At 50.6% G+C, this 14,045-nt stretch overlaps 1 protein-coding gene across 1 annotated transcript in view; it reads left to right on the plus strand.

The window, feature by feature from the left end:
• CSPG4 (chondroitin sulfate proteoglycan 4) overlaps positions 1-14,045 on the plus strand; it is an 82,752-nt gene that overhangs the window by 51,822 nt on the left and 16,885 nt on the right. Inside the window, exons 2-5 of the mRNA XM_019504440.1 lie at positions 233-396; positions 3,879-7,463; positions 7,907-8,386; positions 8,882-9,058. Coding sequence (XP_019359985.1) covers positions 233-396; positions 3,879-7,463; positions 7,907-8,386; positions 8,882-9,058 — 4,406 coding nt within the window. The remainder of the gene's footprint in view (positions 1-232; positions 397-3,878; positions 7,464-7,906; positions 8,387-8,881; positions 9,059-14,045) is intronic.

Consider the following 14,045-nt stretch of genomic DNA (forward strand, 5'->3'; position numbering starts at 1 on the left):
CATGGCCCCGCTCAGTCTGTGTGTTTGGGGCTAGTTCCTGCCCTCAGAGATGTTACACTCCAAACAGCCAAGGCAGACAGGAGGTGGGAGGGGAAGTGCACCCGAGCAGTGCACCCAGCAGGTCAGTGGCAGGACTGGGAATAGAGTCCCCGTTTCCTGAATGCCAATCCAGGGGAACACACTTGCTTCCTTTGCAGGCACCCAAGCCCATAACCTTATCTCTTTCCCCCAGCTTCTTTCTTTGGAGACAGCTTTGTGGAGGTGCCCTCAGTGGATGTACACAGCGCAGTTCATCTCCGCCTCCAGTTCTACACAAGCCAGCACAATGGTCTCCTCTTCCTGGCTGCTGGACAGGCTGACTACCTCCTGGTGGAGCTGCGATCCGGCATCCTGCAGGTCAGCAAGGCTCTTTTCTTTCTGCAGCAGGGATACCAAGCCTCCTGGCCACATTTGGCCTTAGACAAGGCAGGCTTTGTCCCACTGAGGTCACAAGGGGCGCCTGCTTACTCCCAGGCTGGGTCTGATGCTCAGCATGAAGCCCCACGAGGAACCTGTGAGCAGACTGCTCTGGACCTGACAGTGTGATGTGGGTAGTGACTGCCACCAAGCTGCACATTTTTAGGGCAATGGTGTCTGTCATAGAATCCCCTCCTTCTCCCCCACCCCCACCCCAAGTTCTAGGGCCCTAAATGGAGGATGTCGATACAGGTATCTGACTCCCCCGACAGTCAGACCACCTCTGGAAGTTTGGAGTATTCTAAGGTAAAGGACAGCTAATAGGAGAGACAGGGGTTCAGAAGGAAGCCATGGAAACCACCAGCTCATGCCAAGTTCAGCTTTGACTAGGCAAACCTCAGAAAGGTTGGTGAGCCATGGCCTGTAGCACACATGTAACTGCTGTGTTGACAGCTTAGGGCACCATCTCTGTATAACCCCCACAGGCGTTTTTTTATTGGCCTTCTGCACTTACCCTGGCTCCACATCAGGAGATCTACCACAGGCCAAAGCATGGCAGAGACCATGCCAACAGGCTCCCTTTTACCTTAAACCCTTAAGGCTCCAGGATTGACTATTTTACCCACTTACGACACTCTTTAATCCTACTGACCCATGTACAACCAGTGTTGCACCCACACCCTGCCTTCCAGATGCCAGGTGGGCCCAAGGGTCAGGGTGTCCAGACTGTGGAATAAGCTCCCTCCAGAGGTGGTACAATCACCTGCCCTGGAAATCTTCAAAAGGATACTGGACAGTCACTTTGCTGGGGTCACCCGCCCCCAGTTTTCTTTCTTGCTGGGTGCAGGGGACTGGACCCAATGATCTTCCAAGGTCCCTTCTGGCCTTACAGTCTATGAATCTATGATGGATGATGCCTTGTCTATGGTCAATGAGTGACAGGGCAGAGGAGGAGAATCCAGAAAAGTGAAGGGCTATCACTCATCAGCCTCCCCTTCCACAGAAACCTCTCCCTGACCCCAGGAGGAACCAGGCTCAGATGGGCCATCTGAGTGAGCTGGAACATAGGGTTGTGCTATCAGTGTCTGTCACAGAGAAACAGCACCAGGAGAGTCCTCTACATATATACTGTTCCCCAACATTTCTCAAGTCCCAAGAAAGCCACCCGGGCAGTCTCACAGACCACATGGCTAGAGTGTCTGGCAGGCAGCTCTGTGGGGTGGATGATTCTAGGTTTCTCTAATGCAGGCCATCTGTCAGAAGGGAGCCCACTCGACTGGCCCTTCAGGTCCTGTCCTCCAACCCTCTATTACCCAGGCTCCAAGGCTGCTCTTTGTGGGGAGACTGTTCCGGCCGAGAAGACAAAGCCTGCTATTTCCCTTGCAGCAGGGGGGAGAGCAATGGTTAAGGAGCCGGAACAGGCCAGGTTCTCAGACATGAAGGCAGCAGACAGGAAGGGAGGAAGCCAGGAGCCCAAAGTGAAGATTCATCACATGGCTGAGTTCCTCTTTGGTGGGAGAGACAGGAAGAGGAGAAGGAGGTGCCTCACTCCCACTGTGCACAGAGGTTCTTGTCCACCCTCTCCAATGACCTCCTAGGCCCAGCAGTGGGATGGGAGACCACAGGAAAGACCTCCAAGAAATGGGCACAAAACCTACAGAGAGTTTAGGAAGTGTTTCTAGATCAGCAGATAAGTGTTTTTGGATAGAAAGAGACAGAGAGCCTTGGGTCACAGACCATGGAAATATCACAGGGAAGGAATGATGGCTTCTTATACCACTTTCCACAACCAACATACATGCCCTATCTACCTTCCTTGAGGTGGGGAGTAGCAGGTGTCCAGTTACCTCTGCATGTCCAGTTACCTTTGCATGCCCAGACCTATGGTCCAGATAGCCTGCACAGGGACACAGGATGGATTCTCACTTCACATGACTGTTCCTAGATGCATGGGCAGAGAGACAATGCACGCTACTTAATGAGCTCCATAGACCTGCTTAATTAATGGACAGATCTCTAGATATCAGAGTTACAAGTGGCAGAGAACTCCCTAGATGCGAATTACTCATACTGTGTGCACATGTACACACGTTCACAGCAGTGGCCACTGAAAACCCTGAACACGTCAAGGGAGACCATCCACACAGCTCCCAAATACCATCCATTTTAAGCATGGGGAAGAAACGGCTGAGAGTTCACTGTGAGATAATTGTTAGCAAATCCTGAGTTTTTACATGGGGTTCATGCTGTGTGTGCGCTTCAGAAACAAAATCAATGCAGCATGAAGGCTGCACAGTTAAGAGGTACGCTATTTCCTAGTCCTATTCCTCTTCCTTAAATCTGGTGCTTAATATGTCTTTGCCTACCTCAGCCTCAGTCAGCCATGATCCTACTAGCCTAGTAAGCCTATTGAGCTAGTGTGGCACAACAGTGATAGACAATGGCATGCCAGGGGGTGATGGGGTTACATTCACATCAGTCTTTTTCTGACTCCCCAGCCCAAAAAGCCAGATATTTACTTACAGCTGGGTCAAATGGGGGTGGGCACAAGGGCTGATCAAGGTTTGACCTCATGCCCCTAGATAAGTGATTCTCAACAGGGTGTTGCAGTCAACATGTGCACATGTTTCACAAAATAAATCCAGAAATTTCAAATAGGAATTCATAGTGTCAAACATTCTGACCTGCCATGGTCTTTCTGAGTTCTTTGCAACAGAATTGTTCTGTTATTTTTTTCTGGAGTAAAAAACCAAGTGAAAACTAAGAACTGGCATTTTCTGATGGGGGCCTTGAGAACCACTGGTCTAGAACTATGACAAAACATGCTTTAAAACCAGTCTGCCATCACATCAGTGAATCACCAGAAATAGGCCAAATGTGCAAAGCAGCCAGCTTAACGTTGCTTTTGCAGCCTTGGACCAAAGCCTCTCTTGGCATTACTGTGGACTGGGATGGAGTTCAGCACGTTTACACTACACCAAGGAAGTTCACATTTGATTGAGGGGAACATGGAGTAGATGAGGGCACATTCCCACCGTTATGGCTAGTGTTTTCCTCCTAGACACCTTTTACATTTTCTGCAGGGCTGAGTTTATAGAAAAGGAGCACAGCTAATATTGTAAAGGCTGAATCTTTACAATGGATGAAGAAAAAGGCCCTAATGTTCCTGTCCTACTGAGTTGTACTCTTTGCAGAACCAGAGGGGAGGGCAGAGAAAAGGAATGGGGGACTTCATTTAGAGTGGCCTTTGGGCTGCTGTGACTTGCATCTAGTGAACCATTGCCTGAAGGAGGTTCTGGGAGCTGGGGATCACTATGGTATAAGAACTCCCTAGCCCTGGCCTTACCCCCTTTCCTTGCCTTTCCCAGAGAATGCCATGCACATGCCAAGCTTCCAGCTCCACTTGTCTTCTTTTATTGCAGGTTAGACTACAGCTGGGCTCAGAGGAGATAATGGCCAACTCTCCAGCAGGCCTGCAGCTCAATAACTTAGTTATCCACAGTGCTGAGCTGTTGGTCAGCGATGGTCAGATGACTCTGATTGTGGACGGCCTCTTTAACACCTCTGTGGAGATCCCAGGACCCCAACAGCTGCTGGACATTCAATATGGTCTCTACATAGGTGGGGCTGGGACCCTGGAGCTGCCATACCTCTCGAGGTCCAGCTCACCATTCAGAGGCTGCCTCCATACAGTGATCTTCAATGGCCTAGATGTTCTTTCTCTCCTGGCATCTGGTGATGGCTCCAAAATATTCCACAGAGTCCAGGAAGGGTGTAGCACAGAGTTCTCTGCTGGGCCTGATGACCCTTTCAGCTTTCTGGGGCCACACTCTTACATTATTTTCCCTGGGTGGAGCGCAAGGGAAGAAGGGACCATTGAATTTGTGATAACAACGAGTATCACTCAGGCCCCTCTGATCTACCAGTCAGGGCTGAACAATGACTTCATCTACCTAGAGATCTTTGATGGGCGCTTAAGGGGAGTAGTTGAAAAAGGGAATGGGACTGTCATCCTGCACAACAATTTCTACATCAGTGATGACCAGCAGCACTACGTGAAAGTCTATGTGGACATGTACAAGTTTGAGATCCTTGTTGACTACTACGGCTCACGGACATCCAACCGGGGTATCCACAGCCATCTTGATCTCCAGGGAAGCCTCTTCATTGGAGGTGTGAATGAAAAGGCCTTGCACAGGTTGAGGGAACACCGACTTGCTTTCATCTCTGGGGACAGCTCTGTCAACAGGTCATTCATTGGCTGCTTGGAGGACCTGAGGATAAACTTGGAAGAGAAGAGCCTGCAAGATGCTCTGGTCACAAAGGGCATAACAACAGTCTGTGGAAAGCAGGAGCAGTACTGGGACTATGAGAATGTATATGAGCAGGATGAAGCAACCACAACCCCAGTTCCCGATGTCTGGCACGAAGTGCTGGGCCCAGTGGTGGAGCCTTGCCACCCTGACCCTAGCCTCCCTCCCATCTTTTCTAACCTCACTAGGCTGTTGCATGTCAGCTCCCTCATTGTTGCTGAAGGAGGCACAGCCTTTCTAGAATGGCGACACACCCAACCTACCATAGACCTCAACAGTGCAAGTATCAGGCAGTCTCAGGTCCTTTTTAGTGTCACAAATGACCCCAGGCATGGCCAGCTGGAACTAGACGTACCCAGTTCTAGAAGCAGAAGGAAGTTCACTTTGTTGGATGTAGTGAATCGGAAAGTCAAGTATGTCCATGATGGCTCTGAGAGTCCCATGGACCAGCTGATGCTGGAGGTAACGGTCACTGCCCGGAGGGGGGTTCCTGACTGTTTGCGGCAAGGCCAGATTTACCTGCTCCCAGTAATGATCAACCCTATCAATGATGCCCCACAAGTGATCTTCCCCCATGGGGACCTCATGGTGATTCTGGAGCACACACGGAAGCACCTGAGCATGGACATCATCCAAGCACATGATGACGACACTTCCTGTGACAACCTGAAATTCCAGCTGCTTGGCAGCAAGAGAATGGAAGAAGGTTATGTGGAATATGATTTCCAGCCTGGAGTCCCCATTGATGAGTTCTCCTGCAGGGACCTGGAGGCAGGCAATGTGGTCTATGTCCACCATAGTGGACCATCATTACAGCTCATCTTTCAAGTGAGTGATGGCATGGTCAGGAGCCCAGTAGCTGCTTTGAGAGTCATTGCCATTGAGCCCGACATTCAAATACACAATAATACAGGCCTGTTCATCTCTCAAGGAGCCACTGTTCTGATCACCACAGCCAACCTCTCAGTAGAGACCAATGCAGTAAAACAAAGAGTAACCATCATTTATCGCCTCACAGATCCTCTCTGGTATGGTGAAATCCAGAAGCAAGGGAGCATGGGAGGGGAGTGGAAGAAAGTTGAAGCTTTCCACCAGCAAGACATTGAGCATGGGCACGTACAGTATTTCAGCACAGACCCTGAGCACCATCTGGAAGATGTCATGGAGAAGCTGAGGTTCGAGGTCCAAGTTGGCCAGAAGGTCTTACCAAACAACACTTTCCTCATCAGGATCAAAAAGGCAACTATCAAGATGAGGACCATGGTGCCCCTGTTGATGAAAAACAAACGACACAGAAACATCACTACCAGGGAACTGGAAGCAACCTTGGAGGATCCAAATGCTACCCCACTTTCCTTCTACTATAAAATAATCCAGGCACCCAAAAAAGGGAACCTTGAGCTTCTGGGCAGTAGGCTAACAGAAGGCTTTGGATTTACCCAAGAGACGTTGCAAAGAAGACAACTCAGCTACAGCGCTACAATCAGGAACGCTAAAGAGACTGAGGACTCCTTCCAGTTCCGTGTCACTGCTGGTGACCAGTATTCCCCGGTGTACACCTACATGATCAGCATCAGGGGGGACCCAGATGCACCTGCCCTGACCAATGTTCTTTTATCTGTCCTGGAAGGAGGTCAGGCTGTCATCTCCAAGGACCACCTGTTTGTACAGAGCTTAAGTAGTATGGACTATATGTATGAGGTGATTGAAGGGCCAGCTCATGGGAAGTTGATCTGGAGGACATCACCAAACTGGCCTGCCAATGAAGAGGTCATTACCGAGTTCACCAATGAAGACATCCTCCACAGAAGGCTTCTGTATCAGCACGATGACTCTGAAACCATAGAAGATGATATCCCCTTTGTGGCCATCCAGCAGGATGAAGGCAGCACAGACCCTGAAGCAGAAGAGGTAAGGGGGGTCTTTAGAGTCTCCATCCAGCCTGTCAATGACCACATACCCATCCAGGTAGTGAACAAGGTCTTCAATGTGGTGCGGAATGGCCAGCGCTTGCTGACCACTGATGATATTGCCTTTGTGGATGAGGACTCTGGTTTCTCAGATGCCCAGCTGGTGCTGGTGAGGAAAGACATTCTATTTGGTAGCATCCACTCCATTGAGGACAGGAGCCACCAGGTCTACCGCTTCACCCAGGAGGACTTGAGGAAGAGGAAGATTCTCTTTGTCCACTCAGGGGCTGACCGAGGCTGGATCCAGCTCCAGGTCTCCGATGGCCTCCACCAAACCACAGCTGTCCTGGAAGTACAAGCCTCGGACCCCTACATCCAGATTGTCAACAACACTGGCTTAGTCATCCACCAAGGGAGCCAGGGAACTATTGACTCCTCTGTCCTCAACCTGGAGACTAACATGGACATAAGAAATGATGAGGACATCCGCTTTCTGATAACCACCCCACCACGATGGGGGATGGTGCTTAGAGGGGGCCAGCCTACAGGGATCTTCTCGCAAAGGGACCTGATGAATGGAGAAATAGTGTACCACCACAATGGCAGCAGGAACTCTAGAGATGAATTCCAGTTCTCCGTAGAAGCGAATCAGGTGGCTGTGGAAGACACTCTGAAGGTCACCGTGTTCCTGGATAGTCACCCATCTCCCTTGACTGTTGTCCACCACAAAAGAATATATGTCTTTGAAGGGGAACCAGTTGAGATTAAGAAAGACCATTTGCTGGTAAGTAGGACTTTCTGAAGTTATCTTGCCTTGATCTTATTTATCCAAGCCTTAATGTACCTTCCTGGTTAAAGGATCTGGGACAGCAAAGTTCTGCAGTACCCTCATGAGCTGCTAGGCTCTGCTCTGTAGAACCTGTTAGGCCCAATTTCTGTTCACACTGCAGCCCCTTTGAGCTGAAGTCCAGCAGCAGAAAGGGAATGTAAATACAAGTGTGCCCACATTAAGCCCTCTGTGAATTGCCAGGGGTCATAATCCAATAGAAAATTGGTTACTCTAAGGAAGGGGCATCCCCTTTCTCCATTAAGCAGTTCCAGAGGACTGCTAAACGAACCTTCCTATTACCAGTGAGAACAAGCTGCCTGTCCCATCCCAGGATGAAATGGCCTCTGTGTTAACTCTCCCTTTTTCTCTCACCCTCTTCCTCCCATACAAATATACAGGTGACCCATGAAGAGATCCCACCTCATAAGATCATCTATTCAGTGAGCAGTGTCCCTCAGTCTGGGTTCCTGGCGATGATGTATCATGACAGCAATTCTGATGAGCCTCCCAGTCTGGAGCATGTCCATTCCTTCACCCAGAAGGACATCAATGAAGGCAAGGTCCTCTACCTGCACTCCAAGCGTGAGGAGCAGACCGACCAGTTCACTGTGGACATCATCGCCAGCAGGGTAGATGCCCTGCGGGGGATTGTGGTGAACTTGGATGTCCTTCCCATCACAGTCCCTCTAGAGGTCCACAATGTCACAGTCATGGGTGGGGGCTCCACAGTCCTCTCCACAGACATCCTGACCATCCCCAGAGCCTACATCACAGTGCTGAGCGTGGAGTTTGTGATTCTTGAGCCCCCAAAATATGGGACCATCCAGAATATTGATAGACCCGAAGAAGGCAACCTTCACTTCTTCTCCTGGAACAAGGTATAGAGGCAACTGTCTTGGGGCTGGGATACGTGGCCAAAAGGGCTTTTGAAGGGACTGTGGCAAGATTAGAACCTATGCACTTGATCCTGATCCTCCAGTGATGTAACTCCACAAAATCAGGCCCAGGTGATACTGGGTGGGTTAGAAGTTCATGAAGCACAGCAGATAGTGGAAATACTGAGGGTCATACATGTTTTCTCTGTGTTGAGAGATCATGGAGCATTACCTCCTGCCTTTGACCCAGGCACAGAACATCTCCCAGTATCAGTGAGGTAGGCTGCTCTGTGCATAGATGGGTCGGTGGGCTGGGATACAGCCCTAGGGGACAATCCTGTGTGGTCTGATTCTGTACCCCTCAGTTCTCCACCCACTGGCCTGGGTGTCACAGCACAAGGGAGCAGGCAGGACCCCTGATGGGTGGCTCCACAGAGGAGCCTTCCAGCAAGTGAGACATTCTCAGGCTCCTGAACTCGGTGTCTGTCTCACCCCCAGGTGGAGCAGCAGCTCATCCAGTACACACACGATGGAAGTAAGACCCTGGCTGACAGCTTCACCATCCTGGCCAATGCCTCTGAAGTCAACCGGCAGAGTCAGCCCAAGACCATCTCCGTCACCATCATGCCACGCAATGACAAGGGGCCTGTGGTTACCATTAATGCTGGGCTGCAGGTAAATGTCCTCACCTATGGGAGGCAGCTCAGAGACCTCTGCCATTACTTTATCCCAAGGAAGAGGTTTACTTTGGGTGACCTGGAGCCCGCATTGGGGTTGGTGGGGGAGAAGAGTCTCCTTCAGACCCTCTGCAAATGGCACCTATCTACTAGCCAGCAGGGTCAGTTTAGGCAACAGCCTGGAGGAACAGGCAACCCAGCAAACATCTGATTATAAGCTACCCACGGGAGGGGAGGGAGGCTCCCCACACACATACTGGACACACACTGCCCCACAAGGCAGCCTAACTCAGAGGGGAAAGGGGGCAGGCCATTTCTGAGTTCCTGGGCCTGCAAACTGAGTACACACTACTGAGTACACACTACTAGATGCCTTCAGGAAGCAGTGGGTAATATCAGGATCACCATGTTGTGTCCTCCTCTGAATCCCTAATTATTAACTCTTGATCTGCACTTCCTCCTCCCCTGTTTATCTTTGGTTGTCTCAGACAAAGTGGCTGCCCCACTCCTGGTAATGAAGAGAGCTTACAGCTTTTTACTCTGTTTCTCTCTTTTTACTCTGGTACCCACCAGAGGAACAAGAATGACCTTTAGCCTTGGGTGGACCTAAAAGCCCACTGTCTACTCAGTCTAGCATTTCAACAGCTGTCCTGGGCTGGAGGGTGGAGGCCCAGTGTGATTTCATGCCTGCTGGCTTGAGCAGGGGAAAGAGAAGGGAGCAGGGTTCCCTCTGCACATGTAAGGCAAGTGTGTATCCTCCCATCTCCCTTTTTGTGGACTAAGTATGGGCAGTGGCAATGACCTCTAGGTGGTTTTGTTCTGTCACAGATGTTGGTGCATGTAACCAAGGTGTAGGGTGATTACCTCAGGACCTGCTAGGCTTGGAACCAATACAAGGGAAACAAGTGGAGTAGTAATGATTATTTATGAGCCAGGGCATTACCTCTGCCCTCGGGGACCTGGGTGTAAGCACAGTCAGAGGGGGTAAGAGCAAGTGAAAAGAGAGCACTGGTGCTGGTTTAGCCTCTGTGAGTTACTGACCTATGTCACTGAACCACTAGAGCATTTACACTGAAAAACACTGGAAACTCTGGAAGAGAGGGGTCCCATGGTGAGCTCTGGGGCAGGGTTGAAGAGAGTATTAGTCAAGGTATACAGGGAATGTAGGGGCAGGACTGGGGGGCAGGAGAGGGTACTGGTAGAGGCTGTGGGATCCCAGGGCTGGAATAACAGGGGTCACTGTACATCAGCAAGATGTGAGGTGGGGGGAACTTCCCAGTACCTTCCTGCCTAGTGTTGGAAGCTCCCTTTCCAAGTGAGATACAAGCCCAAGTGTGGGGAAGACAAAGAAAACGGTAAAGTCTATGACTTCAGGAAGAAGTCTCTTGGCAGTCAAGGAAAACTGGTGGGACCTGGCTCCAGCTGCAAAGTTGTTAGTTGCTGGCAGTGCCAAAGCAGGGCAAAGGGCGAGGAAGTACTTGAGCAGAGGGAGTTGTGTGACTTTTGCAGTTTTTCCACTGACCCCTAACATGGAGTTGTGCTTTCAAGAGAGAGAAAAACATCTCTTTGGATGGCAAGTGAAGGGTGTACATGTTTTTTTCCTGTCTTCTCCTTGCAATGCCGGTCACGGCCACATGATGGGAGCATTACACCGTTTTCCAGCCTCTAGGTCTGTAAAGGGCTGGTGCTGCTCAGTGAGAGCCAGGCAGGATACTACTGCGTACACAACGCTTCAGGCTTGTGTGGTTATGGGACTGGCCTGGGCCCAGCATGGCAGCAGGCTAAGTGCTTGGAAAGTCCAAGGCTGCTCACTTCTTGCATTCCTGCTCCTGAAGACTATTGACACAACAGGCCTGTCTGAGCCAGGCCAGTGCACACCTCCACGTCCTGATAAACTCTGCCCCACAGCGGAGCAACCCTCCAAGAGCAAACAACAGACTTCCAGCCAGAACTGTCTCTCCCTTGGTGGGGGGAATGAAACAAGGTGGTATCTTGTTTGTCAAGCAGTGGAGTCTAGTAGTGATGAGTACAGGTGGGGGGGAAAGGGGATGCTGGACTCCTGGAGGAGTGGGGACTGGTAGTAGGACCAGGGAGTGGGGCTCAGAGCTCCTGGGCTCTGGGTTCCATTCTGTAATCAACTTGCTTCTTTGCCCTTGGTCAAGCCTGAGCCTGGTTCTTAATGAAGTAAGGATGGCTGAGGCAATAGTGCTAACTTTTACCATGAGCACAGAGTGCTGGAGCACCTGGCCAGCAGAGTCCCAGGAGCTCGAAGCCCTGGTACAGGGGCTCTCATTACAGTGTCACAGGATACAGGGGATTGGTGTCTGGTAGCAGGTCCCCAGGGAGGCTCCTTTAGTCATGCTAAGCTAAGCCAGGCTGCTTCAGGCTGCCTGAAGGATTCTTGGTCCCTCCAACAGTGCTTTCACAAGAAGACCCATTCTCCTATGTTGTGCTGCAAGTGGGAGAATCTCTGCACCCTCATATACAGCCTTGACGCTCATCATATTCCTCAGCAAAGCAAGGAATAATTATGCAATATTTATTTATGCACATGTTAAATATATGCACACATGTGTTTTGGTCTGGATTCCTAGAGGCACTGAGTATGACACAACCCCAGGTAAAATCCTGGACTCTCCAGGGTAAAATTAATTCTGGGAAGGGTACATAAATGTGCATGGTTAAAGGAGGGGAATGGGAGCCAGGGATTCTGGGGTCACTTCCTAACTTTGTAACAGACTTGCTGTGTGAACAGGCAAGACCCTTCACTTGTCCCTTGCTTGGTATCTTGGAGAAAACAAGAAAAATCCTAGAATCTCCTAGAGTGCTGGTCACCAGATCTCACAGCAACTAGAGATGGCAGTGCTGTTAGCGCTATTTTAGAGAGGGGGAAGATGAAGTACAAGGTAAAGTGACATGCCCCAGGTTACCCAAGAAAGCAGTGGCAGAGCCAGAAATGGAAGCCAGGTTTCCTGAGCCCCAGCCCAGGGTCCTGTCCCCCAAGCCACAAAGCAACATAGCTCTCTCTGTGCACCATAGTCACTGTTTGAAATTCATCACCCCCAGCAAAAGGCTGAGGGCACAGTGCAGCCCCCCCAGCACCTCAGCAGCCAGCTGGACAATGTAGGATAGGTAGCACAAGGACTGCTGTTCCCCTTGGAGGAACAGGCATAAGTACAACAGCAGAGCCTACAGCAAGGAGCTACAGTACTGCTGTGGCCAGTTGCAGCCCCAGGTCCAAACTCAAATCACCAAACCCACCCCGCACTCCAGTCTCCCCCAGCCCTTGCCACAGCCCCAGCCACCCTGCCCTGCCCTCTTATAAGGGTTTGTTAATGAAGGGCCCAGCAAACTCCTGTGCTCCAGGCAGAGGCAGCAGAGTCTATCTTCCTGCCTCAGAGATCGCATTAACCCTTTTGCTGCCTCTCCTCAGACAATAGCCAAGGTTTAGTAGTAGTAGTATCGCCTCCCTTGATTCTGCAGCTTCTAGGCACCCTGCTCCGTCCAGCCTGACACAAAAGCTGTGCTCTGGATGGAAACCCAGAGAGGGGCCTCACACTCCAGCAAGAAGAAAGTAACATCCCCCCTGACCTGTCAGCTCTTGCTTGCTGAGATGGGGCTGCCTTTCCAACTCCAGCTCAGAGCTGCGGGCAACAAATAGCCATTAACAAGCTCCCGTCTGCTGCATGCACTGTTTGCCTGAGGAAAAAACCTGAGCAGAGACCAAAAACTGCATCAATGCTCCCAAGGCTGCAGGGCCATCATCTGCTCAAGGCCTGGAGGAGACTCAGCTGCTGGTTTATTCTGATCCAGTCCATTAGAGAGCAGCCCTGCAATACCCAGTGCTCACATGCTCACATACACAATTCCCTCCAGGGCTTGCTGTGAAAAACAGCCCAAAATAAAACCAGGCTCATTACAGAGTTAAGGCTCCATCAGCATTTCCATTAGGATAACCGCCCTGTCCCTGGGGATGCTGGGTTAACTCCGACCCACTGACAGGAAGGCCTGTTACAGCCCTAATTGTCTCCGCTCCAGGAATGGATTGTTTACAGAGGGGCTTAAACAAATGGGGCTGCTGCCTTGTTTTGGAGCGGGAGGAATTTTAAGCAGCTTTAGAAGTGGCAAGGGCTGGCCTGTGTTTTTCCCCTTCTCACATCAAATTACTTCACTGTTTAAAGGTTGAGGTCCAGGCTGGAGACTGCACAAAACCTAACCCACAATAACAAGATGTGGATGTGTTTAAATTCCAGCGAGAACAGGGGTTGCCAGCAGTTGGATTGAAACCTTGCTGGGTTTGCAACAAGGGGCTAGGTTCAGTGGAGCTACAAAACTACCTGATGGGGCCCTCTTGGGAATTTTCCCAGCGTAAAGGGAGCCTCAGCGGCCGCACAGACTAAGTCACCCTTCCACCTGGAGCCCTAGCACAGCAGGCCTGTGAGGAGGCACTGCAGCTAGTCCTAGCAGCCAGAACAGCCACTGGCACTACAATTTCCACAGTGATGACAAGAGCAGCCTCATGGCTGCTCTGGCTTTGTCCAGGGGCAAAAGCAGCCCTCAGGACAGATGATGCAGTAAGCCCCTCTGCTTCATCTTGTCCACTGGTCCCATCTTGCTTGGAAGCACCAGCTGGCTTATGCATGTTTAAATCATTCAGTGGTTGCAACCTTCCAATCTGAGGGGTCAATTTGTATTTCCAGCCTAAAGGCTAGTGCAAATGGTTTGAAACCCTTGCCTTGAGAGAGCATCAAAGCAGCAGCTGTGTCTTGGGCTGAACCTCCCTAGCAGCCACTTCTTGCCATTCATCAAAGCAAGTCATGCCAAAGCCAGTCCTGCTGCTATTTGGATTGCTACATAGGAATCCCCCAGAGCATGCAGGCGACAGGGAGTCTGACCATGTCTAAGACAAGCAAGCAGGAGTAAAACCAAATGCAAAGCTTTAATAATTCAGAGAAGATACGGGATATAATTAAGCCGTTCAATGA

Source organism: Gavialis gangeticus, unplaced genomic scaffold (assembly GCF_001723915.1).
Source record: "Gavialis gangeticus isolate Ggan-Ray unplaced genomic scaffold, GavGan_comp1, whole genome shotgun sequence".
In the NCBI taxonomy this organism is placed as follows: domain Eukaryota; kingdom Metazoa; phylum Chordata; order Crocodylia; family Gavialidae; genus Gavialis; species Gavialis gangeticus.